Source organism: Strix aluco, chromosome 6 (genome assembly GCF_031877795.1).
Source record: "Strix aluco isolate bStrAlu1 chromosome 6, bStrAlu1.hap1, whole genome shotgun sequence".
In the NCBI taxonomy this organism is placed as follows: Eukaryota; Metazoa; Chordata; class Aves; order Strigiformes; family Strigidae; genus Strix; species Strix aluco.
In genome coordinates, this window is record NC_133936.1 from 44384828 (window position 1) to 44412360 (window position 27533).

At 40.1% G+C, this 27533-nt stretch overlaps 1 protein-coding gene across 9 annotated transcripts in view; it reads left to right on the forward strand.

Annotated features, from left to right (window-relative positions):
* DIP2A (disco interacting protein 2 homolog A) overlaps positions 1-27533 on the forward strand; it is a 133595-nt gene that overhangs the window by 19432 nt on the left and 86630 nt on the right. For all 9 annotated transcript variants that reach the window (XR_012623881.1, XR_012623880.1, XM_074829953.1 and 6 more), the window contains exon 2: positions 21839-21910. Coding sequence is in view for 7 of the 9 variants with exons in the window: in XM_074829953.1 (XP_074686054.1) it covers positions 21839-21910 (72 nt within the window). In the remaining 2 variants the exon portion in view is untranslated. The remainder of the gene's footprint in view (positions 1-21838; positions 21911-27533) is intronic.

A 27533-nucleotide genomic window follows, 5' to 3' on the forward strand; every position in this document is an offset into this window, starting at 1 on the left:
TGTAGGTTTTTTGAGGACGGAAGAGCTACCTGTCACTTTCTAATAGAAGCTTATTACCTTAAGATTTCCAGGTCCTGTCTTAGAGAATGCAGTAACAGTTACCTAGAAACTAGGTGAAATAATGGTTAAGATTAAAACAGTCTGTGGCAATACTGCCTGACCTTCTCTACAAGAAAACTGTGTTGGACTGCTTTCCAGTTTTATTTAAATTTGTCAGACTAATGGATAATGGGGAATTTGATGAGAACTCAGGGCACAGGTTTTTACAGCTCTCTTACCAGTCCTCTGGAGGGACTAATTTTTCCAGGAGTAAAAAGGAAAATGCTCTCATGAATTAATAAAAGTCATGGTAGATAAGTGGATAGTAGCTCTGGTGGATTTTTTTCCCCTCGTCTTAGTCAAGACTGGGGAGAGAATACTGGGGAACTTGAGAAACCTAATCAAGTTAGATGAATGGGCAAGGCAAGTGAAGCTTAGCATTTGTACAGGTCATGTCAGCAGCTTCCACATATTAGATTAACAGTAATTTAATTGATTTAAAATTCCACAGCTGTTTATAAAACGCAGTAAGGCCATTAAAATGTCTTCTGATCATCAGTCAAAATGAAGGGACTAATTATAGCTATTCGAAATCCTTAAGTCTAAGAGTATCTGCATTTTTTATATTAGCAATGTGGGGACTTCTTTATTCCAGTCTAAAATAATGTAAAGCCCTGAAGCATTTGTCTGTTATAAACAGGAATGGCTTTGTCTCATGAATGTTTAAACCAATTATTCAGGCAATTTAAACATGATTCGGGGTGTCAGTGTAAAAATGCTTGGGCATTTCATTTATCTCAAAAATCTTGAAAGTCTTAGTGGTAATTCTCACCATCATAAGAGGTGGTGTTGAATCATAACTGTGTATTACGTAGTGACTGTTATATTGGGGGAAAAATAACTACAGATTCATAACTTTTAGTCAGAACAGTCCGTTCTTGGCATTTGTATGAATATATGGCTGTGCCCCAGTCCTTTCTGATGACAATAAAAAGTAAATCTTGATTGCATAGCATTGTAGTGCTTTCCTGAAAACGCAATATTTAGACTTCATTGGTAACTTAAGAAATAAAAAAACCAAAATCCTTTTGATAAGCATTTCTGCAAAACTTTTTTTTTTTTTTTTAAGTGAACTTTTGTGCTGGAAATGGGCTTCCTATAGCGTGCTGAGTAAGCGTAAATGGAGCAATATTGCCGTATGAAATGGAGTGGATGTGGTCTGTGTTACGTTGCCCTCTCCCTTGTGCTGCTGTTCATCCCCTCCATGTTCTGTGATCCCCATCCATGAGCTCTTACATTGCCTGGAAGTTCACTTGCTTTAACTTTGAAGGAAAAACCAAGCAGCCCTTTAGCATGATCCCCTGACGTTTTTGTTTTGAAACTTAAAGATTTGCTAAAGTGGGTCTAAACATCAAGTAGTTTAATGTGCTACTGTTAAACATAACCTTGTAATCAGCTGAAAAATGCTTCTATACCACAGTGTTTGGAAGGGTAATGTCAGCATGCCTTAAGTTTGCCAAGACTTTTGGAGGCAAATGTCAAAATCTATTGCTTTGAACTAGGACAATTTCACTGCTAATGAGTTTCCCCTGTGGAAACTTTTATGTCCCAATCTCTTAAGTTTAAGTGCAAGAGTTAAAAACAACCTAACAGTAGATAGCTTTATTCCACACATATCTGGAAACTATTTTAATACAGGTTATACAAGGTGAAACCAGATCCAGGTGTTATCTTTGAAGATACCAACTTCTGTGTGGTCCTGCTTTCTGTGCTGCATCCAGTCCCAGGCATTCAGCAGGTTGTTGCTGCTTCATCAGGTTCTGAACACCAACGAGAGGTGCTGCTGGGGATCCTGGTGGGACTTTTGAAATAAATCCACGCTCAGACTGAATCTGAATTTAGGATCAGATGGCTTGTCATACTATTTGAAAAAGTTTGGACACGTGGTGCCAGCCAGTGTAACTCCTTCACAAGTACCCCCAATCTGTACCCACAGCCATGACCTTCCTGTTCCTCTGCTCTTGCATTCCGAAGCCTGTTCTATCTTGGCATAAGAATTAAAACAAAAACCACAAACCTATTCAATATTCTGTTCATTGAACAATGTCTCTTCAGTGCACTGGGTGAGTCAGAGGTCTTGAAAAATAAATGTGGTCATGTCGATTTTCCCAGTACTTGCACGCAAGGGACTACATTGGATTGAATGGACAAGCTGACGTCTGATATTTTTAAACTCCCATATTTGTCTTTAATGTTTGTCCTTTTTGCAGTTAGTACTGGGTAGCATTGCATATGGTGTTTTTTTGTACTAGGCTTCACTGTTAGAGCATCTAATACATGAACTTTCTAAAGTTCGTAGATGAGTACTGTTTTAAATTAATTTCTTGCAATCTGTTTAATAAAGAGATTCCAAGTGATTAGTGATCGCTCAGTAGTAATCACTGTGAAGGAGCTGTGAGAGCAAGCTGGTAGTAATGGAGGAGCTTCAGGAAAACATAACTGTTTGCTATTAAGCTGAAGAACTTTGGTACTTCACCAGTGGCTGAGGACAGCGTAGTCCCTTGCTGCTTGGTATTTCCTCTTGTGCTCAGGGCCGCAAGATGCTCTCCTGACTGTGGGACTCAACAGGCCTTTCTGAGCCACCCATCCCATTTTGTTGCCTCAAAATTTTGCCTCAGTTAATCTCAGGTTTTGGAGGGGTCTGAGTGCTGGAGCTGGTGTGGAGTTGTGGCAGAAGCAGTTTTTTGGAGCACACTGAAGAGGAGCAGGTCTGTCTCTTCCAGCTGCAATCCTGCCTTGTGCAGCCACACCCTTTGCCTACTTGCCAAGGTGAAGAATAGTTATGCTGCCGCACCCCTCCTCAGCCACCCTCGTAATGAACTGAAACAATTTTCAGCACATTTAAATGTCCTTTCAACAATACTTGCATTACCAACAGCACCAAACATAAACAGCAAATTTGACATAAGCTCTAGCTAAAGCTGTATGATATGGGCATGGGCAAGGTGCAAAAGAAGATGGAGAGAACACACGTATGAGAGAAAAAAAAAGGAAAACCTTTTGAATGAGTTGCCTGGCTTTGACACTCATGGCTGTTCTAGGAAAGTTACATTTTCTGTGGACATTATTGATATTTCCTTGTACGGAGATGACAAAAGTGAAAATGAGGACCCAGTTACCCCGTAGGAGCTAAGGAAATCTTAACAGCTTGCTGGTGCCAAAAAAAGAGAGCTGTTTCAGTTTGTTGACTGAACAGAAGACTTACCTGGCACAAAGTGGATGTCTGTCTGTCTGTTAACTTGCCAGGTTAGTGATTTGCTTGAGCGTAATTTGTGATCACGTGAGCTCTGTGGCTGGCATACGGGAGGATGCAGTGTTTGGAAGCTATAAGCAGAGCTACATCTTTCAGCAGCAGTAACCTATGAAATTAGTCTAGGTGTGTTGCGTGACCAGACTTGGAGAAATTAATCTGTTTGCTTTAATCCTATTTTCCTTAGTGTCCTTTGGCCTTGGCTCGGGAACTTATGTACCTACTACGCCTGTCCTCTTCTGTTATGTACCTGCTGACTTTGAGGACCTTTACCTGCCTGTTGCTGCCGTGGAAAATGCAAGTGTATCTTGAGAGAAGGTCTACGATCTTTTGAGACACAATTTTGTAATACAAACATTGCATTGGTCTCTTACTGCTGATCAACAGCAGGTGAATGCTTTCCTCTTTCTGACTTGACACCATACTTTCTCTGTACGAGGTTTGTGTTGGTGGCTCAGCAGGAAGAAGACGTCGTGGTTTGGAAAAACAAGATCTGACAATACAGAGAATTGTCGATGGTAGTCATCGTTCTCTCCAACCTGATTTGCAAAGAACCATTTCCCAGACTCAAAAAATTAAGAAACTGCCCACCAAGAAACCAGAAGCTTAATTTGGCAGGTTGTATTAGCCAGAGCAATTTTATTTTGTGTAACTGGAGGCAGGTGAGGTAATAATGCTACAAACACTAGAAGAATGGATGAGGAGATACTCTGTAGTTAATATTCCCAGGTTCAGAGCACAGAAACATCAAAAAGTCATCAAAATGTGACCCATTGAGACTGAAAGAAGAATAACTGTATCAAGGAAAAAGGAATCCCGAGAGATGTTGGAGCATAATCGTATTGAAATCTGGTGTTTCTCAAATAATTTGGGAAAGGCAGAAGTACTTAAAGGAATTCCTTGCTGGGTATAGGGAAGGGATAGAAGATGCTGTATGCCTTTTTTTCAGCTGTAATTGAGTGTTAAGCATTGCCCAGGGGAGTGAGAAAACTTTAAATTGGCAACTGAGGTCAGTTTGCATGCCAGAGCCCTTGAAAAAGGGGTGGAAGAGGCAAGTGGAGAAGGTCATTGAACTGTTGATGTCCCTTATCTCCCAAAAGTTATCCAGATGATGGAGCCAGGCACTTCAGAGTGGTGCATGTAGGGAGAATGAGAGGCAACGGACTTAAAATGAAGCAGGAGAGATCTGGTGGGATGTAAGGAGAAGGATTTGGATTGGCCTTTTCACCATGAGGGTGATCAGAATTCCCAGAGGCTGTGCAGTCTCTGTTCTGGTTTTCAAGATTCAACTGGGTAAACACCTGAGCAGCCCAATCTTACCTCTTAATTTTCCTGCTTTTATCAGGAGGTTGGACTAGAGACCTCCTGAGGTCCCGTCCAGCCTTCATTACTCTCCAATTCTATGTTAATAGGAGTGGGAAGAGCGGAATTATTTCATGAAGACGTAGCTTGAGGGACAGAGGAAGAAGACTTTGGAAGCTCCACAGCTTTGAGAGAACCATTAAATGGATGGTTTGGAAGGAGTTAGGATCCATTGGGTAACACAGACATCTAGCAGATCATGACTGAGCATGTCCTAGGACAGGATGAGGCCTATGGGAATAGGGGAAGGCTTGAGAATCCAGCGTGTTTGTATGGACCAAATAGTGAATAGCTCCCATGGGGGAATCTCTGAAAAAAATAGAGGTATTGGGAGATTAGAAGTCACTATGAATGATTTAAAAAGCAGCTTAATGATACGACTTCAAAAATGGAATTATAAATATGACCACTTCTTGAATCACAGCATTTTTAGTAGACTTCTCAATTGGCAGTTGAATACTTTTTAGATTCCAGTGGGAGAAGTAAAGGTAAATAGTGAAGTATCTTGGTGAGGAGATTTAGAGGCAATTCCATCAAATATATGGACACAGGAACAAAGGATGTAGGGCATTATCCATATGCTGTATTCTGGGAAGCAACAATCACAAAGAATAGGGAGAAGTGGATAATCAGTTGACGCAGGTTTTCTGTGCAGTCTCATGGCATATAACAGTGGCTCTCCAATTTGAGGCATGCCAGAGCATGAGGCAAGAACGAGCTTGGCCAGACTGGTTCTGTACTGGTAAGTTTAGGTACTGCCAAACTGTGCTCTCAAGACTTGGAGCTTTGAACAAGGTAGATGTCCAAGTGGCTTCAGACAGAATCGAAGGGGTCCCACTTAATATCTGTAGTTTGATGTCAGTGACAGTGCTATTAATGTCATTGGCACAAGAGGAGAGATGGTGAGAGAGCAGGGGTGGGAGATGCAAGGAGCTGAATGTCCTGCAGGAGAGCTTTGTCAGTTTTCTCAGTGTGCAGCTGCAGAAAATTTGGGACCCGTTGGCCAAGAGAGGTGATGTTCAGGCTGCAGGTGTTGGTGGGGCTCTTGAATACATTATAGCAGCTTTCTGAAGTAACCTTGTGTTCATCTGCTACTGGGAATCTCTTTGCTTCTGCTGCCTGCAAACTGGGAAAGATAGAGGGGGCTGAAAAAAAAAATGGGAGAATAGGTTAAGGAATTGGGCTTGGGAGTTCTGCATTGACTGAGCTTATTCAGGAGACTAGTTAGTATGTGAAAAACAAAGGTGATGAGGGCTCTCAGAGCTGTCACGGAAGGGAACAGTAAGAAGCAGTGGCTGTAAGTCAAACCTTAAATGGAAAGTAAGCACACGGGTTTTTTAGTGGTAGGAAATACTGGAACAACATTTCTGCTATTAGAGTATTTGAAATCAGGGTGAGGTGTATTTGTAAAAATGCTGTTGTTCAAGTACGACTGTTGAACTTGCAGTTGAAACCCAGTGCAGCTTAAAGGTCTGCATTAAGGAGAGTATGTAACTAGGGAAACCTCTGTGGTGTTGACCAGCACTGGGAACCTATCTAAGGGCCTGTCTGTCAATAATAAAAAGTTACATTTTTTTCTTAGGGATGGGGGGAAGGTCTTGTAAGTTTAGGAATGTGTTCTTGTCTTAATGATCAAATCCTTCATTTTGGGGTAGTTCTTATTAAACTCAAGTTCAGTACAAGTTGGTTTTGTTAATCTTTGAAATTCCCAGGTGTAAAAGCATGTCACCAGTCATAAATCCAACACTTAAATGAGCTGTGTTTGTATGAGTTGGTAACTCTGAATAGCAAACACAAGATTACAGCAGAATAAAATTTTTGATAGATGAAATTAACCTGAACTTTGTTTTTTTACTTTTCTAGATTAGTCTTTTAGCTGCCATTCACATTCCAACCAAGTGAACACTGAGTCTGATCTGTTAATTTGAGCAGATATATAAAATGTGTGAAATACTTAGAGGAAAGTAATTATTTGCCAGGTTCCCTGTGAAGTCAATAACTTCTTCCTAGAAGGAGCAACACTTTCAAAGCTTGTACTGGGAAGAGTTTTCAAGGTGATACTGCTGGTGTAGTTCTTGATGACAGTCACTTTTATATGTATATATATGTATATATCAGGGTTTTAGTGAAGTGTGGGAGTAACAGGAAGGAAAGAAGAAACTGTTACATGGGCTGAAGAAGACTGCAATTGGTAAACAAAGATAACCACACCAGTTTATTGTGGGTTTTTGTCCTCCCAGTTTTGATTTCCTGTTGAGTTGCCGGTCCATTCCTTTCTCTTCCTATGTTATTTTTGCACTTCAATGCACTCATCTGCAGCTTCTAAAAGGGGATTAGATTCCACTAACACATTTCTCTAATAAAGAAATAGCTTGGATCAAAGGAAAAACACAGAATAGTTCACTTGAATCGAACTTTGCACACAGTATGAGCAGCAAATGTGTTTTTGGGCATAGGTGGGTAGTTGGTCAGGTTGATGAGGTAAATTGCCTGAAGTCTTGGTGTTCTTTGCCTAGTCATGCTGAAGTCTGTGCTTTAGTAGATTTGAGTTATAAAATAACTTTAAAAAAACCTTTCAATTTTATTAATGCAAAGGCTGGGCTATACACCTTGAATTAAATAACAATGTTACCAGAGTTGTTAAAATAAAAATCATTTATGTGCTGGAATAAAAACCAGGTGAAATTGGCTGACCTGCTCTTGTTATTACATTTATAAAATTACCAAGTGTTATGCTTCAGTCAGCCCTTAATAAAGGGAGTAGGTCTTCGCTCAATAACGAAGATGGAATTTAGCAGCTAGCCCATGGCAGTGCTTCAGAATATCTCGGGATACAATGATGGCTATAAAACCCGATGGGGCTAATGTATTCCAGCAAAGTCCTCGGTGCTGTGTGTGGAGGACTGCTGGCCCCTTGTGCTGGCTCTCCTGGTCACCAAGTGATCTGCCTGAAAGCAAATTTGTCAGGAAAACGTTCTTTTCAGCAGGTGGTGTGTTCAGAGTATGCTACGGTTTGTGTAGTGATGCATCCCACTCAGTGGCTTATCCACGGATGTAGATTTTTAAATTATGTCAGAAATGAAAGAAATGAACTTCTGAAAAGACAAAAGGTGTGCATGGTTGAGGAACTTTGCTAGTAAATATGAATCCGGAGCCAAATAAAGTTTTATTCTAAGCTTTTTTTTCTCAGGTTTTGAACATTTAGCTTTCCATATAAAAAGAATGGTACAGAGAGTGCGATCAGTTTGACCACAGATATATTTTGGTAATGTTAAATGGGCTGCATAGATTCAGCAATGTTATTTCTCCTGCCTAATTGATGGTGACACTCATTGGCAAGATTGATTGCTGTAAGTGGTGTTTTTAGATTCCCTCCTACAAGTCTCTTGAACCTCTTTACAACATTATTACATTGGTTACTAAGGGTATTTTACTGCAAAAGAGTATTTTTCAGACACATTGCAGCCTTTAATTATGGGTATCACTGCATGTAAAATTCTGGAAACATGGGGGTTTTTGTTTTGTTTTGTTACTGGAGTTGTTTCACTTTTTCTCCCTAACATATTTTGCCCTTATTTAGCAGCCAAATAAAACCAATTTCTTGTGTTCAATTTTTAATATAATAAAACCGATGCATTTCACTACTTTGGTTTTACCAAACCTTATTTCATAGGAAATACTGCCAGTTAGCCACTGCCTCAGCAACAGCACGTAGCGGTGTGTTACATTCAGCCTCAGACATGGTGCTAGTTCTGGGCTTGAGCATCTAAGACTACAGACACTGAGCTGGGCTTTCCTTTCGCTCTCTCTGACAAGGGAAATGAGGAAAAAGTGCAGTGGGCAGAAATGACAGCCTTTTATTCTTGTTGCACAGGGAGAGCTCTAGCTTGTCAGAAAATAGATATTTGGTTTTTGAAGGAAGATTTGTCAAGTGAAGCCTATGAAAACATTTGGAGAGAAATCAACATATTCCTTTTGAAGAACTAATTTTCCTAGTATTGGTAGTGAACGGGTGGCTCCTGTCTGGTCGTTAAGCGGCTGGGGAGGGTTGCAGGAATGAAGCAGTCCACTTGTCCATAACCAGCACTGATGGGAGGCTGGGCTGGGGTGGTCTTGGTCCTTGATAACGGCCTTCTACGCAGAGAGTTGGCATGAGATGATTCGTTTAATTTTTGCGAGCGCTCACAGTTGCTGACTTTGAACAGATACACGGTGTGTGCCGTGTGGTAAGTGTGACTGGCAAAGCACTGCTCCCGTGTGCGTGAGGAATCAGAAAGGCCTTTACAAGACATGTTCTTGCACTTTTCCAGTCCCCGATTCAGGGAAATACTTTGTGTTTGCTGATCATTTATAGACTCCTAACCTCAACTAGACGCTGTTGCAACTAGAAATAAATGTAAGTAAGTTTAGCTGTCGCAGGGACCCGTGCTGGGGCTTCCCAAGCTTGTAAATGCTGAAGTGTTCTGGTCGTAATAGGGATTGATGGTTTTTTTTCTCTTGCCATGAGAGGTTGTTTCTGCGTACCAGCTGGCTTGCTCTTCTGAATGCTTCCGTGAATAATTCAGCTGGGTTTTTTCAGTTTTTCAGTGTGGTTTATCATTTTGTAGTTCAGCCAGGAACTGTGAATCACTGCATCTGTTTCTTTCACGATCACATCAGATGATTTATGTGGGTCCAATATAAAGCCTTTTAGTGAGGTCTAATTTCCTAGTAAAATTATATTGTATTATGTTATTTTGTAGTTTTACCATGGATACTGATGAAGATTTTTTTTTAATATATACTAACTTTTTATTTTAAAAAGTCAAAGTGTCTGCATTCGTAGTAAAACTTGGCCCAGCAGCCACCCCCACCCTGCCCCAGCTATTTCAAGATCAACTTTAAATCATTTCTGTCCTTCCCTCTAAAAGCAGGATTTGACAATGCTTGTGAGGGTGTGGTAATACTGTGTCAGGAAACTAATCAAACCTGAAACTGAGACCTAGAAATCCACTGGAAAAGTTTTGTAGTTTACAAATTGAAATAACTTGAGTTGTGTATGGTCTAGGTATTGGAGGTTATGTACTTCTCTTTGTGTGTTTTGAATGTACTCTGTGAATTTTGAATATTGTGGTACGTGTGATTTGAGATTTTTCTAGTGAGTTTTCAAAAGATTTTCATGGTCTAATAAATGAGTTGGATCTTCCTGTAGTCATGGATTTCTGAGCTGCTCTTGTCGTGTCTAAACGGCATCTTTGCTGTGATCTGTTGAGCTTTGTGGTTGCTACCAAAGTATGAATATGAGCTTTTTGCAACTCGTAAACATGAAATGCTCAGTTGCTTAAAACATCTGCAGCTGATGGGGTAACTTCTTGGGTATTGGTGGAGAGAACAAAAAAAAAAAATCTACATCACTGACATCCAAAAAGTGCACCATAAAAATAAAGCTTCATACAAGATGTAGAAGTTCAATAGTGTGAAATATCTTAATCTTGCTCATTAATCACTGTGCCTTATGTAATGAGTGTGTGGAGGATGTGAAAGGGAAAAAAAAGGCTTCTTGGATCAGAAAGGTAGTTACAACAACTTAACAGCTTCACACAGTATTAAACGGTGCCTTTATCCTCTTTTATTTTTACACGCACGTTCTTCAAGGCAAGGGATGACTTCATGATATAAGGCATTTATTACCAAGTTAAATATGAATTTTGTTTTGTGGTTGGTTATCTTAACTGAATTATACAGAGGAAATTCTATCTAGCCAATAATTTTCTTCTCATCGCGTTATTGGAGAGGAATGTATATTAAAGTTGTTGCAAAAAGTACTCTATAAAGCTTTTTTCTTTATGGTCCCCTGGATTTTTATCTTGTTGTTTCTGTATTTTTATCTTTGGGGCAGTTTTCAGGGAGTCTTTTGTGGTAACCACAGAACAGAGTTTGGTCTGAGATTGCTCCTGGACGTTATGTCAGTAGAAATTGTCAATGCAGCCGAGTGCAGGGAAGGGAAGCCTCTTCCCCCTCCCTCCCCACTGCATGCTTTAGGTTAAAATGACTTGGTTCAGACAATTATTGCTGACCTAATTCATTATAATGGTTGATGACTACATGCCAGGCACAATTATTCTACTTTCATATTGTCTCCCTGATGCATCTAGGAATTGACAGGCAAAAAGTCTGAATATTTTTGTCTCTGCAGTACACTAAGATCTTGGTTATTTTGAAACACCGTTTTCTTAATAGTGTTTAAAAGGGGGATACATTGCATGCATATAACATCCTTTCAAAAGCTTTTCATTTCTGTATTTTACCAAAGTAATTTTCAACTGTGTCAGAAAATATTTTTAGCTCAGATTTCAAAAGATCCTGTTTGTAGAACTGCTCGTCCACTCCTAGTCTTTTTTTTTTTTTTTTCCAACTTCTTTTGTTGTTTTTTGTGGGAAGCAGACAGTACATTCCCCATGTACCAGATGATTTCCACACCCCCCTCCCCATGCGTGTAGCTTTCCTCAGCTTGTTAAAGGGATGGCAACGTTACTGATTTACATAATAATGAAATATGAAAGCTGTATCTGTTTTGATAAATTTTGTTCATGACCTCTGTGCGAAGGTTCTAATCAACTTTACACAACATATCAATTGAGTGTTTCAAAAACAGTTTTCACACTTAAAAATACCTGACATTATGAAGCTGCAGGGGGGATTATATTTTGAAGTTTGTATCTGCCGTGGAAATAGAAGTCATAATTTAACCCGAGCTTAAATGGAGATGGTTCTTCTTTTGTCCTCCTGGGGCAATGGTAGATAAGAGTATGTTTCGTTGAAAGGAAACATCTCAACTTACATAAAGCAGAACTAGTTTTTAAATAATTGTGAGAGCAGGAGCCAGGGTCAGACTGGTACACCTCTGTATAGCTGGCATCTGCCAGTCTGTTTCTGTATTCTACAGAGAGCCCCAATGGGATAGAAGGGAAGTGGTAGAGTTTGAGATTCTCCCGTCTCCCTGTGGAGTGAGCTTAAGGATTTACTGAAGCAGTAGAAGAGCAATTCATTAATTGGGCTAACTGAGCCTGGAAACTTGCCAGGTTGCTTTTGTGATCAAATTATTTAACCTTCTTTTACCCTGTCAAATGCTGACTCCTGACAGATGAAACAAGTAATGGCTTAAAACCAGGCAGCTCAGTATTTAAAGAGGAGCAGCTCTCTTGTCTTTCAACATCCACGCACGATTTACAAGCGTGGATTTGTGCAGAACAGCATAACCTGGAATGCACAGACTTTTCTCATCCTCACTGTACTGCATACTTCCTTCACCTTGGCTTTTTTTTTAGTTTGTAAAATGTAAGCGGTGCCTTTGTCTAACAACTGCTTTGAAACTGAGGTGAAAAGGTGGTGTACAAATGTGTTGGAATAGAATTTTCTAATTCTAACATCTAACATTGCCAATAGCAAAACTGCTAATGGCTTGATCAGACTAAATTTAGGCCAAGATCAAACGCCCTACGCAATTAATGGTTTTGTAAAACAGATAGTCCCATTGTGTACCTGTGCACAAGGTGGAAAACTTACTCTGCTACTAACATATTGGTAAAACTACTTCCCTCTCTGTCATTAAGATACATGCAATTATCTAGTCAATATTTGTCTAGTTTCTAGGACTTGATGTTTCAGTGATTTCATTGTGTATGCAAAGGTCTAATGAAACTCTGTACATTTAAGTAGTTGTGTATCTCCATGTTCCTACTTCTACATGAAGACAAGTTTTGTACTTTGGTAACTTAAAATCCGTCCAAGGGGTGAAAGTTCTGCTGCAAATTAGGAATTAGCAATAACATACATTTTCAGTGAACTTGTGCTAAACTTCTAATACTGCTTAAAAGGCATCTTGATGCTCTCAGGTTGTTTAAAATAGGATCTTTGAAATAGAATTTCTTATAGGTTAGTCAAATGCATCGCCAGATGGAATGATCAGATGTCACTTATTTCAATTTTAAACAGGTTCGTGTAATAGTAAAGATTATAATCAAGATATTTTCGCACTTCACTTAGCTCATCATATGCAAACTAAATTAAGGCATCAATTGATAGCCCTTCAGAAAACAGCAGTGATTCAGGATAAAGGACTGCTGTTTGAATACTTTGAAAACTTACAGATGGAGGGATGTTTCTTTTCTGGACGTTAAAAGCTTCACCCGCTTCTCATGCGTCTACAATTTTCTATGCTTTTCAAAGACAACATGAACATCAACTTAGCTGTGACTGAAATACTGTGCTATAGAATGAGCCTTGGAATGAAGATAATGTTGTATAGAGGAGAAAAAAAAAAATGGGACTTTTACTAGAAATTGCGTGCCAGAATGGACTTCAAGTTACATGACAAGTTAAAAGTGCTTCTTTATAGCTGTGATTGCGAAGCATGAGTTTTATAGAAGAGTGAACAATTGGAAACAGATGTACTTACCACTCTTAACCAAAAAACCCCTCCAAACCACTGAGTTTAGCAGTATCACTAATATGTATGCAGTCACTTCTTTCAGTATAAAGTTCAGTAATGATAGATATACAGCTAGTAATAAAATTTTAGGAGAAGAATCAAAGGTTAAGATTGAAATGGGAAAAATATGAGTAGCTAAAAATGTAGAACCAAGATTACTTAATATATTTACAGACCGTTGTGAGATGTCCTGCTGGTTTATCAAGGCACTGTTGAGTTAGAATTAAGCTATTAGGGAAAGAATCCAGTGCTAAAATTCTGTTTTGCCCAGGAAAAAATGGTGGTTCCTCAGCTGTCAGAAAAAGGAGGAAAAAAACTCAGCATGGTTTACAGAAGAGTTGTGCTGATGTGGATCCAGTCTGGAACCAGTTTGTTTAATAAGTGCACCAATTTCCAGATATTGGTAAATTATAGTTATGGAAGATTTTTTTTCTCCCCACCCAACACTTTGATTATTGGATTTGAACAGCACAGACCTACCAGAGACTGTATCTCATGGGTGGCAGCAAATGTTGGCTTCTGCATAGTTTGGAGGTCCAAAACACTTTAATTGCAAATAATGATTTTCATCTTTTAGTTCCTTTATCATCTGTTGATCAGTTTGGTTTTTGCCTGATTTATACAAAAAAGTGTGGGAGAAAAATGTGTAGCAGGTAACCAAGGCTTGTAATGGGAAGTAGTAGTAGGTTTGGGAGAGTTGTTCTGGTTTTTAGATTTAAGTGGTGATTAAAACTTGAGAGTTAATGATTGTGAACTGTCACTCGGCAGAATCTGTTCATGGCTCACCTGTATGCAGCCCAGCTTGAAGCTCATGGGTGTGTAAATGGAGAAAATATGTCCCTAAACCACTTCCAGTTTTCTTAAGAGTGTTTAATTTCTGCAAGTTTTTCTCAACCTTCCCCCTTCCTTTCCAATATTTCTACTACCTCTTCAAGGATTTGTGTTTTGATATTTGGTTCATCTTCAGGGACTTTCCTCAAGGTTTCAACCCTGAACTACCTGCACCTGTCAGATTCCACGTTCTTATGAGACATGTCTGCAGCCCTGGAAGGGAACGTGTCTTTCCAAATGTTGGCTAGGTACGCCTTTAAGCGTATTTAAACAGTGAGTGTAAGCTGTGTGATGATCTTCTGGAGAAGTCCACAGAACTTTATGTGAATAGTAAAGTTCTGGTGGTTTGGTTGTTTTGTGGGGTTTTTTTTCTGTGGGTTTTTTTTTGTGTGTGTGTTTTGGTTTGGGGTTTTTTTTGTTTTCAAGCCAGGAAGACCTTGGTCAACTTTGGCAGCTCTGCCCGTTAATCTCAGTGGGGATTGGGACCTCCTGATGTCTCTTGCTTTCCCCCCTTTGCTGGGTAGCATGGCACTTCTCATCTGTGTGGCCAATACTCATGCACGTGAGATCATAGTCTTACAGCTCTGGGATTAGTCCTCTCATCCACAAGTTTATCAGTCCCAGAATGAAGGCTTCACAAAACATTTCTTCTTCACTGCTGTTGGTGCAGCGGGCTTGGCTACATGGGGGCTCGTCCATCAACCACTTTATCAGGGGTTGCAGTTGTGCTGGTTTTACCTTCTTGGAAAGCAAATGCTAGACTTTGGAAACACCCTCTTAACGTTTGATTTTGAGACGTTAATTTCAATTAAGTGGCAAGCTTGCAGGCATTTTTGTGATTTGGTCTTTGTTTCGGAGTCAGGTGTTAAGAGGCAAATGGCTGTTTGGTAAGGTACTGACCTTGCCTTTTTGCCAGCGTTTGAACGCCACAGCACGAAGATGCCCTGTGATGCATGGCCCTGCCCAACGAGGGCGTTCAGCACCCAGCAGAGCTGCTTCTCCTCCTCCTCTTCCTCAAGGCCCTGTTTGTGACTACGAGTTTAGGCATAAATACAACCATCCTGCTGTATTTCAGTGCCACACTCTACTCTTTCTCAGGGTATCAGCAACCAGTATTGGTTACCAGGGTGCTGTAACAAATGACGTACCCTGCAGTTCGAAAGCTGGGTGACAAGGGACGCATGACATTGCTTGAGATGTACCATGTATGACTGAGAATATAGATCTGACTTACCATGCCGACTCAGTATTCATTTCGGGAACTACGTGTGGTACTGCTGTGCATCTGCCCCTTGATGAAGAAACAGCTTTATCCTACTGTCATGCTCTCTCCATTTTCAGTGTTTTACATGTTGATTACTATTAGCAAGGACTTTCTGAAGCCTGCTGACGTTCTGTAAATGCATCTTGATGGAAAGATAAATGTGTTTCCAGGAGCGTGGATTTTTTTTTTTTTTCCAGTCTCTGCTTACTGCAGAGCTATAGTTGAGATTTTGTAATAGGGATTGTTGTTTAGATGGTTTCATCATCCTTATTTCAGATCCGGTGCACCAATTACTAGCTATTACTTGTCTGTATTGGTTTCAAGCCTTTGAGTAGTAAGCATCCTTAAGGAACTTTTTCGCTGTTGATGTTGGCTGGGATTTCTCGTTGGTGCTTTCTGAGGCTGTATCAGGAATGCTTTACCTTGCTATGCACTGCACCATACGACTCAGAAGCTCATGATCTCTGTGGTCTTCATGCTCTGATAGCTCTAGTTTCAGAGCTTTGCCCTGTTAGCACAGGAGATGACCCATCCATTGATGGTTCTGTTGTCATCAACCTTTTTATCGGTGTCTTTTCTCTTCCTGTGTGCTTCCATTATCAGCAATTTCCTCAGGACTGGCACATTGTTTACTCTGGAGGACAGATAACAGGAGAAAGGGAGCCATTTCTTCTGCTGGCTGCATGGTTCAATGTTCCTCAGCACGATCTTTTAATTCCCCAGCTGTTACACCAAGTGTTACTGGCTTTCCTTATTGTTGACGATCATAGTTCTTAGAAATGCCTTGATTATTTTTGCTTTTGTAGTGGACAAAAATCACAGATGTCAGAGTAATTATTTCTTTTGCAATTTTTTGTTGTTTCTGACTTTGAAGTAAGTCAGAATCACGTAGCAATGAAGTGTTCCTTTTATAATACTTCTAGGATGATGCAAAATAAAGCTTGATGAGTTGTTTCACTTAACAAAAATATTTACCAAGCATGTCTTAAGAGGTAGAATTAGAAATTATGACTGCTGAACTGACTCTTCCAACTCCACCAACCCTTCAAATACAGTGACAACCTGTCCCCAGAAACACTGGAGATTTACTTTCAATTTTTCCACAGGTGACTTCTGAGTTATGTTTTAGACTGGCAACTTGCCTGTCTGTTCAAACCATCCAAGAACCACCTCTTCAGGCAGAAGCCAGTATTCACAGCCTTGACTTTCACTTCATACTGAAGGAACTGGCAAAAGCTTCTGCAGTGATTTGTCAATAGTTAATGTACCTGAGATTGTGCCTGTGCTCACCAGTGGCCAAACCGAGGAATCCTTAAAGGTTTCATCTTACAGATCTAATACATCTTGTTCTTTTCATCCACGTTTAATGCACAGTTACCTCATTTAGAAATGTCTCTATTCTTGACCTCTGCAAATTGGTGACCTGGAGCCATTTCCTTCTCTTTAGCAAGTACTAGGCTCTCACAGAGCAGTCCTCAGCTCTATGGTGTGCACAGTCATCTTGGGAAGAGCCTTGACACAACGGACTCTTGAGACCTATTGCCAGCAGTGTGGTGTGTATTATAGCTGTTCCCAGAGAGAATTTTAGGGCAAACTACTGATTAAGGACTGGAGAAGTCACTCCCTTCATAGCAAGCTCACCTTTCCATGAGCTGTTCAGTCCCTGCATCTTGCCCATCTTCCCTTCTCCAACAGAAGCCTTCAATGACTCCTCAGTGCAGGGATACAAAGCTGCAGAGGAGCAGTAATGGCCCTGGACGACGTGCTCTGCCCTGGATGCTCATGCACTGAAGAGGAGAGGTTGCTGCACTTGTGGGTGTCCTTGGGTGATCAAGGAAATAATGTTGTTAGGCACGCTGTATTTATTTATGAGCTACATAGCTCACATATGCCCAATTCGTAGCTTAAAAAAAGCTTTTTCTAAGTATTGTTATCCAGTGGGTAGAGCTACCATAAAATACTTGGTATTACAAAGTCAGAATTTGCAGTGTGAGGATTTTGTGATGCGATGAAGCATGGCAGCTGTATCTAGGCAGTAAAGCATGTGCTTGTTTCTTATTCTTATGTTTTCCGAAGAGCATTGAAGCACTTAGTGTTTCCCACCTACTTTTCAGAATTGAAAATAAGCAAGTTGACATTTTTTAACCCAGCAAGTGGATAGCCAGTGAAAAATAATTCATCAAAACCCAATAAAATGTAGGTAATTTTTTTTTTTTTTAGTTAATTTGGCATTAGCTCTAGTGCTAACATTGTGAAATAAAAACATGCCTGGGTAGATTTGAGGTAACTGCATGACAGATTCTTTGTGCACTAATTAAGGAAATAATTTTTAGAGGTGATTTTAAGAAATGCCAATGCTTTCTTCTCTGTCTAGATTAATTTTCTTGGAGCCTCAACTTGTTTTACAGTATGTCAGATATTCCAGGCAGAGAACTAAAGCTCGACCCAGTGTCTGGCTTTATCCAGGCTTCCCAGCTGGTTTGCTGAGACTGAGGAACCTCATATTGCTTTTGTGTAATCTAATAACTAGGGAGAAAGTGAGGCTAAATGACAGCAGCTGTGGCCCCAACATACCAGATGTGGCTAAGCAGCTCTTTTTGGAAGAGGTGAGGGATCACAAAGAACCCCAAATGATGGGTTAATCCCACTGAGGAGGCTCTGAGGCTGAGGGGGTGGGGAGCAATTGTCAGGAGGAGTCCATCCCCGAGCTTTTGAGAAAGGAACAAAGAAAAGCTTTGCTAGGCAGCAAAGTCTGACTTGCCAGTGGGGCTGCAAAAGTCGACAGAGATGCTTTTGATTTGGACTTTTCTTAACCTGATTCAATGAAAATAATACAAGTCAGCATTCCAGCAAGATCAAAGAATTTCCAAATGCAGTGAGATGCCAAAGTCTGAGATATTCTGGTTTAAATGGGACTCTCTTTCCAACCCCATCTTTTGATCTGCTGCTTCCATGGCATATCTCTTCAGCTGGGTGATACCTGGCAAGGTAGCTCATCTGGGCAGAGGCAGGCACTAAGGATTACCTGAATCATTTATGAAGCTGTGAAGATTACCGTCCTCACTGAAGTTACGGTATGGCAAATTTGTGTTCCCTGCAGCATTTGTCACCTAAATAATCTGCTGAGATTGCTTTAGTCTTCCAAATTACTTATGTTTTAAGATTAACTGTTCTTACTGGTGCTTCGTGTCTGTGGGTTTTTTTTTCCCTCCATAACTGAAAATGATACATCATCTTAGGTCTCCTTTTTCTTTCTTTGTAGAAATGACTTACTTAAAGAGTGTAATTTGTCATTTTGATCAGCTATTCCCAGGCACACCAATCTGCTTGGGTATTTGTGTGTTTTGTTTTGATTTCATTCTTGTTTTGATATAATAATATAACATGCAGATATGTATATATATAAATTATATTTCTATATATATTTTTTCTGCTAAAGAAAAATGGTAACCAAAGTATTTCTGGTTTATGTCCAAATTTTATGTGAAATATTCACACAGGTTTATGAGTAAAAACTGATAAATTCTGTTTGGTTGTAGTTTGAAATACTGGCAATGATTCATGTACCCCGGAATTTGCTTTTTTTTTTTTTGTTACTTGTTTTGAACAGCGTCTTCAAGATCTCACTGCTTGTTTTGGCATACAGTCAGTAACTTTAAACGATGTATATTCACTTAATTGCGGGGGGGTGGTAGAATGAAGTGACTTTGTTTCTGTTAGCAGTGTCCTCTGATGTAGGAGGGAGGTGGATGTTTGAGGAAGTATGTTTAGAGCACGTATTGCTATGGGCAGTGTTAAACAAAAAACCAAACCCAACCCTTATGTATTAAGGCAAATACCAGAGAAACATTTTAAAATACTGAATAAGAACTCTACTGTGTAAAACTTGACATTGGAAAAGGGGTTCCTGCTTCTGCATACCCAAGCCATGCCACTCGTCTGGATCAATTAAACATGACTGTTACTAGTAACATATAATCTTATATATAATTTTATAGCCTCATTTCCAAAGGGAATGAATCCCGTGTAAATCATGCTCTGCCTTTCTCTGGGTTGCCCTCATAACTCGATTCTGCTGGTTGCCTGCAGAAAACTTTGGTAAGGATAAAGATAATTACCTAGCAAAGTCCCAGGTCTGGGACATGTTGTCAGCTCCTACTGCACACCTGATGACTGATGTCAGAGAGGCCTTAGAAGTAGCACGGGGTAGTATTCTTGGAGTTCTGTCAATGAAAGGCCTACATCCATTCAAGCACCAGCCATGCTAAGACTCGCAGAATTTGTATTTTCTTTTTACTCCTGTTACGGTTTCCAGACATTAACTTTTGATTCCTTGTGTGAATAGGATTGAGAAAGTTTCAGGTTTGGCAGAAAGCAAATAGCCAGAGGTAGGATGTTTTACTTAATCCATATATATGTAATTCATGCTCTTTTTTTTTTTTTTTCTTTTCTGTAGTTTGCTTTGAAAGGCACATTCACCAGTATGTTGCTGGAAGAATGTGCTTGAAACAAAGATCTAAATGAAAAATTTTACTTTTGTGTCCGAATTAAAGTCACGATAATTATCTGCCTACGTTTCTAAAATTCACCTTCTACTTGAATATGTTTTCAAAAATACCATCATATATTTTTAATGTCTTTAATCCTGGTTATATTTCATGCTGTTGTGATACATGATGGTTGCACTCAGAGTTGCTTGATGTCCAAGTGGAGAGCAGTGACATTCCTAGGGGTGGGTGCTGGGACCGGCGCTGTTTAACATCTTTGTTGGTGACATGGACAGTGGGATCAAGTGCAACCTCAGCGAGTTCTCCAACAACACCAAGCTGTGTGGTGCGGCCGACACGCTGGAGGGAAGGGATGTGCCATCCAGAGGGACCTGGACAGGCTGGGGAGGTGGGACTGGGCAAACCTCATGGAGTTCAAGGCCAAGTGCAAGGTCCTGCACATGGGTCGGGGCAATCCCAAGCACAAATACAGGCTGGGCGAGGAGTGGATTGAGAGCAGCCCCAAGGAGGACTTGGGGTATAAGTGGATGGAAAACTGACTGTGAGCCAGCAACATGTGCTCACAGCCCAGAAAGCCAACCGTGTCCTGGGCTGCATCCAGAGCAGTGTGGCCAGCAGGTCGAGGGAGGGGATTCTTCCCCTCTACTCCGGTCTCCTGAGACCCCCCTGCAGTGCTGTGTCCAGCTCTGGGGGCACCAACATCAGAAGAACATGGACCTGCTCGAGCAGGGCCAGAGGAGGCCATGAAGATGCTCAGGGGGCTGGAGCACCCCCCTGTGAGGACAGGCTGAGAGAGTTGGGGGGGTTCAGCTGGAGAAGAGAAGGCTCTGGGGGGACCTTAGAGTGGCCTCCCAGGACTGAAAGGGAGGTATGTAGGGATAGGATGAGGGGTAATGGTTTTAAACTGAAAGAGGGCAGATTTAGATTAGATATAAGGAAGAAATTCCTCCCTGTGAGGGTGGTGAGGCCCTGGCACAGGTTGCCCAGAGAAGCTGTGGCTGCCCCCTCCCTGGAAGGGTTCAAGGCCAGGTTGGACGGGGCTTTGGGCAACCTGGGCTAGTGGAAGGTGTCCCTGCCTGTGGTGGGGGGTTGGAACTAGGTGATCTTTAAGGTTCCTTCCAAACCAAAGCATTCAGTGATTTGCCAGATGTGGAGGGATAAAAGTCCTCTTTGTTAGTGGAATGTCAGAGTATCTCACCATTTTTAAGCAAGTGTGAATTTTGGGAGGTGGGAGTGGTTTTAAGTTATCTGAGATCACTGTTTTCTATGCTGAGATCTAGAAAATGCACAAAGCTTGTAAAATTTTCGTGGAGTTTGGGTTTTTTGTTTTAATTCTAAGCCTGCTACTGGTTTTGTGTGAAGACACCTTGTTCTGTTGGTAGAATCATGAAAGTACAGATTCTGAAACGTCTCAGAAACTTATTTTGGGTTTCTACAGAAGTTTTATTGTAGTCTATGTGAAAACACGTCCCGTTTTACCAGTGGAGTCTGCAATATAGGTTTAAAACAGGATATCAGATGAGATCTGGGAATTAAAACTAGCGCTAGGAGATCGTCATCTCCTAGAATTTGAAAGCAGAGAACTGATATGCCTGCACAGTGCAGAGCAGACAACATAGTCTAGAGTTTGGAAGGCACTACAAAGGTGTGCTAGAGGATGTTCTCTCCAGCCCGGGTATCTTGAGCATCTCCGATACCCCAGGAGGGTGCAGAGCCAGGCTTGTTAGCTTCATTGGCTTCTGCGACGCTGCAAATCTTTTGTGCTGCATTCTGCATTATGGTAAATATCTCCAGAACCAGGTTCAAAATAGGTGGTGCAGATAAAAACACTGTTCCTCTGTTGTATACCTCCAAGTCACTCATTTTCATATGTGCACTGGTAGTGCTGCGTGGGTGGTATGTGTATGGCCATGAATTTCTCTGACATGCCCAGGTCTTTGTTGCTAATGTGACTGATTCAAAGTTTGTGAGTTTAATCATAGGTATCACAAAAATGAGAAGGCTTATTTAAAATCTGTTCAAAACAATATGAATTTATTTCTTAATTTCTTTAGGAGACATCACTCAGAAAGGATACGAAAAGAAAAGAGCAAAGCTGTTAGCACGGTACATACCACTAATTCAAGGTAAGAGACTGCATATAAGTTACACCTTTTGTGCTAAATGTGTGAAAATACGTAATGGAAAAGTTCTCCCTAAATAGAATCGATTAATTAATAGCATTTGATTGACATGGCACCTAACCAGTAGTGGAAAATGGCTATTACAGAGAAGTGCAGAACAAGAGAAGGGTCTGAAAGGTTTTTCTTGAATATTTTATGTGAAACGTTAAATGGTAACATTTTTGTCAGCAAGCTTTAGTTTGAGAGATACATCCAGGGTTTTAAGATAACTTTAAAAATAAGTGAAGTTATTCCTGAAAGCCACTTGGGCAGTTTCATTAAATGAAAACACTCACTAGTAGTCACTCTCGTTCTTTAGTGTGCTTTTTGGTGTCGTTCGTGTCCCTCCCTCCCCCCAAGTTTCTTCAAAATACTGACTTTATAATAAACTATTACTTCTTAAGCTAGTTATCATCAGACTATATCTTCAATGGCCAAAAGCTAAATGCCCAACTTTTAAAATTTATTTTTATACTAGGACACTTAAATCACTCGGGGTTAAAGCTGTTGTGCTGCCATTGAGCTTTGGTCTTGTATAATAACCCTAGGCCAGTTCTTCTACAGCTTGAGAGATTCTGCTTGAGATAAGTTGAAATGAAAAGACAACTGAGATGAGTGGAACTGATAATGAGACACTGTAGACAGATGAGAGAAAAAGAATAACAGGTGTTATTTTACAATGTCAGTGTTATGCTTTCAGATCAGAGAACAGAGGCATTAATGCTGATTTTTGTCCTCTTTTGGTTCTGATATTTAGGTAAGTTACTGATTTGAAGGAGGAATGGGCATCTCCAGCCAGTTTTGTGCAAATTGGACTTGATGATAGTCTCTTTTGCTTTTGAAATCTTGATGCAGTGACTCCTGTGGCTCTTCCTAGCAAGACAGACAAAAGTTTTGTTCTCCTGAGTTCTGCTGACTGCTGAGTTACGGTGTTTTAGAAGAAGTTTTATGGAGTGTATTTGGCATTGAACAGTTAGAACATGATCTGGTGCTTCATCATGGAGCTTCCTAGCACAGCTTTGTTGTTGTGTGGGTTGTTTTTTTTTTTTTTAAGAACAACTGTAGCTTTTGCCTTAGCAAATTTGTAATACTCTGTAGACCACTCAGGACCTAACTCATGTATAAAAGGCTCATTCCTTGAATAGAAGCAGTTTGGATTTTTTTGGTAAATATTGCAGTCAGCAGCAAGCTCTAGTTTCATCTGCCACAGCTTCTCCTCCTTACACCGTTTTTCTCTAAGGAACTGTCTCACTTTTCTGTTCAAAATACCCTGTCCTCCAAGTCAGCTTAGTTAAAGATTTAGAGACCAGGCTAAGTATGGATTTTGGCTGAGGATTAACAGTTAGAGGAAGTGTTCTGTCAGTGAGCTCTGTCTACTAGAAAGTCATGTCTTTGGATTCCTGTCTCTTGTTTTAATCTTTCATGACCATTGATTTACTGTCCCTTTCTCTCCATTCTACTGATAGTGATTTTTTTATTTTATTTTTTTTTTTTATTCCCTCTAAACGCTTAAACTGGAAGGCTGCACAAATTGTTCAACTTCTGACCTCTCAAGTGTAGCTTAGGAAGTACAGCACTTTGTCTTCCACACTTTTAAAGTAAATTTTAAAGCTAGGATGCAGTGTAAAACACCTTTGTTCCCCTTTTCGTCATGAATACTGCTGGCCCCATGTCATATTCTAGCTCTTGGGGTCTTAGAAGCAACACTGGCTCCCGTGCAGGGTTTCCAGGGGTGTTAAGACTGATTCGATTCGGTTGTCTGCCCTAGAAGCCTGCTGTGATACCTGCATAATTTCCAGAGGTGTTTTGTAATACCCCATTTAGGTAACCTGCTCATTCAGGAACTCACTCAGGTGAAGCAGTATATGGAACGACAGAATTGACTTGTTAGCCAGCTTTGGAAGTAAAAAAATGAGTAAGAAAAATATGTTAATGACACTTTTTTAGAATTGTTTTCACTGAAGCTTCCCATTCAAACTTGAGGTGTTCAGGAGTGTTTCATTCAGGAGAAGTGACTTCATATAATCTAGGTTAACACCTTAACATCCTGGACAATAATGCCCTAAGGAGATGGTGGTGCAATTCAGCAGTCTCCTAGTTTGTCTGTGATCTGATATTAGGCTCAACTAAGAATCTTAGGTCTCTTTAGATTTCTAGCTGCTTAAAAATTTCTCCTTCATCAGTCAGGTTTTCCCTAATCATCTTAAGGAGTGGTCAAAAATTAGCGATACTATGGTTTGTCCTACTTGCTTGATACCACATTTTCTAAGAAATAATGGATTACCTGATTTGTCTACCACCTCTGCCTAGCTTTATATTAAGATGACAGGAATCTAGCTTTAATATGTTAAAAAGAGAGTGAGCGGACAGTCTGCCTCTGAGCACAAAGAATGATACTCTAGCAAAAAGACGAAGGTCGCTTAAAACTCTAAGCAACTACTTATTTCAGTTTCCTGACATATGTTCCATTAACCCAGTTCTAGCTTGGAATTTTGTTAATTGACACAGTTTCAGCATGGCTCAGATTAATGTGTGGGAGTCCCAGTGGCTTTGAGCCTGCAGTAATTTTTGATAGTTAACAATTTGATCACAGGATTTTTTTGTGACGTCCTTTGCTCAGTAGCATTTTTGGTAGGATTTGTTCAGTTTCCCATTATCCATCAAGTTTTTGCAGACTGATGCCAGCATTTTAGATTTGAAGAGTTCTTAGTCTGTGATTTGACCATCCCCAGGACCAATAACTTGTGACTTTCTAAAGCTGGTCATCATTTTTTATTCCAAGTATATGCATTGTTATTTTTTCTCTGCTGGTCTATCAGGTAAAGACTGCTGACTAGTTAATTTTATCTCATGTTCTTCAGCGCTTACTTGAATTTCACAAAACCTGATGTCTTCCTCATAGTGCACCAATACGTAGCTCTACTTGTTTTGTTACAAAACTTTAGCTGATAGTACAGTTCTGCTGATTTGTAAGGTTTTTAACAAAATGTAGAGTGGGCAGCTGAGTAAGAAGTAGATCCCTGGTGAGAGGCAGGAAAGTAGAAAAAGGAGAAATGAAAATATTGTTTGAAATGAAAGGTTTTGATTACTGTAAGTTTATGAAATGTGAAATGATTAGAGAGCTCAAGATAGGACTGCATGTTGATGTGGTACTTGTAAAGAAGGAGAAAGTGCTGGCATAGGTTTGGAAGCAACTGTGGAAAGAGATGTCTTAAATTGAGAGGAGAGGGTGACCGTTCCGGGAATTTGCTGTAGGTTCTCCAACTTAGACTTGAATGTGGACAGGGTTTTCTGTCATTTTGGGGTAAGTGATTCTTCTGTCTTGTTAAAAATTGGAAACAGGTATCTCTAATCATAGTGTTCAGATTTCACAGAATCACAGAATCATCTAGGTTGGAAAGGACCTTGAAGATCATCCAGTCCAACCGTTAACCTAGCACTGACAGATCCCAACTCCACCAGATCCCTCAGTGCTATGTAAGCTTACATGAGCAGTTGATGGGATCTTCTTTTAACAAATATTTATGAATCAAGAAGTTGTATGATCTTTGTGTCTTAAAGCCTACTCACGTACTCATAAGGTTTGAATTCTGGAAGTTTAACTTTTCATGTTATACTTCATCAGCTGCCATGTAAAAACTAATCATATGAGAATGGCTCTTTCAATGCCACTTAAAATGGGTTGGATTAAGTTTCTACTGCACTGTGTAGCTGAATCTGTGGGGAACCAAATCACTATACAGGCAGTGTTAAATAACCCCACAGAGGGCTTGCTGAATAGGAAAAGAAAAGTGTCTGCAAAGCATATTTTCAATTAACAGTAAAATTAAGTAGAACATGTTAGTATTCAGGTGTTGTGTTCCTGTAGGCTCTGTTTTGCGTTCTAAAATTCTAAATCTGCAGTTATCAAGAGTTAGCAGAAATGCTAGATTTCACTTAGGAACTGTAAAACTACGTAGTTACGGAGAAATACTAACTAAAACGTGTTCCCTTTCAGTAATCCAACCAAATGCACTGTGCAAAATAAAAACAAGTGTTGAGTAATAGCAAGCCTTAACGGTAATCAGACAGTAATCAGTTTCCTCAGTCAACCTCTGCACCCAACTTTCAGATAAAACTCTGTGGAAATAATAAAATATATCTGTAGGCAACCTGGCATGCTCCTAGGTGAAGCTTCTGAGTAATGGGTGACATCAGACACGTTGCAAAAACGTGTGTTGAATGTGGATAGAGCTTGGGTGTAAAAAGATTCAGAAATAACATGATAAAATGATCAGTGTTTACAGTGTAATTTGGTAACTTGCACCCTGGAGTGGACTGTCCTGATGGGGAGCAAATACTGTACTCCCTTCTCCGTTTTTTTCTTTGTAGCCAACTTTCATTGTCATTTTTCTGTTGAATTTCAGGAAACTTTTGATGGCTAAAGGAACTGTTTCTTTCTAGAATTGCTTTATATTCCCACATGTGGAGTATATCTCAGAATGAGAAACAATACCAAAGGCGATGGCAACTCCAAAAGCCTCGTTAGAAGCAATCTCAGTGCTATGCTTGGGAGAGCAGGTAACTTCTACCTGTGAAGCTGGAGCATTAAAAAATTCATGTCAGGAAGTGGAATGTCATGAGCTGATTGTTGAATGTGAAATAAATGAAATTTCTGTTCTGCACTCAAATGTGATACTTTGGTAACTGTAGATTTCTTTTTAGTGGTGGCCATGCCATTATGTGAATTCTGCTGATACTCCAGACACTTGAAACATTTCACAGAATCACAGAATCATCTAGGTTGGAAAGGACCTTGAAGATCATCCAGTCCAACCGTTAACCTAGCATTGGCAGTTCCCAACTCCACCAGATCCCTCAGCGCTATGTCGACCCGACTCTTAAACCCCTCCAGGGATGGGGACTCCACCACCTCCCTGGGCAGCCCATTCCAATGCCTAACAACCTGTTCTGTAAAGAAATGCTTCCTAAGAGCCAGTCTAAACCTTCCCTGGCACAAGTTGAGGCCATTCCCTCTTGTCTTATCGCTCATTACTTGGTTAAAGAGGCTCATCCCCAGCTCTCTGCAACCTCAGATTTCAAAATTCGAAACAATTTCAAAACTATTTTAACCAAAGGGGAAGATGAAATACGAACCTCAGAGGTTCTGACAGCAACCAGTCAGTCACTTGAAGGTAGTCTGCATTCCCTTTTGTTAAATAAGAATTAACCGGGAACCATCTTTTCCTGATGTAGTAATTTCCTGCTTACCTACCAGCTGTTTCTTAAAAAAAAAGAGTATTTTCTGTAGTTTTAAAAGCTTGGCTTTTAATATATATATATATATATAAAAATATATATATTTAATATATATAACAACAGCTATATAGCACTATATATATTTTATATATCTAACAGCAGCTATACAGCACTATTTTTTATTTGCCTGTTGATAGGCAAATATCTTGAATGTTTTAGAAGTCAGATTTTCCTGGTCTAAATATGTTTTTAGTTGAGAAAACTCAAATGCTCCCATTTGAGTCTAGCTGTTGGTGTGTAGAGGAATTGTTAAATGCCAGTGGAATCAGAGCAGTGCCTTGAGCACCTG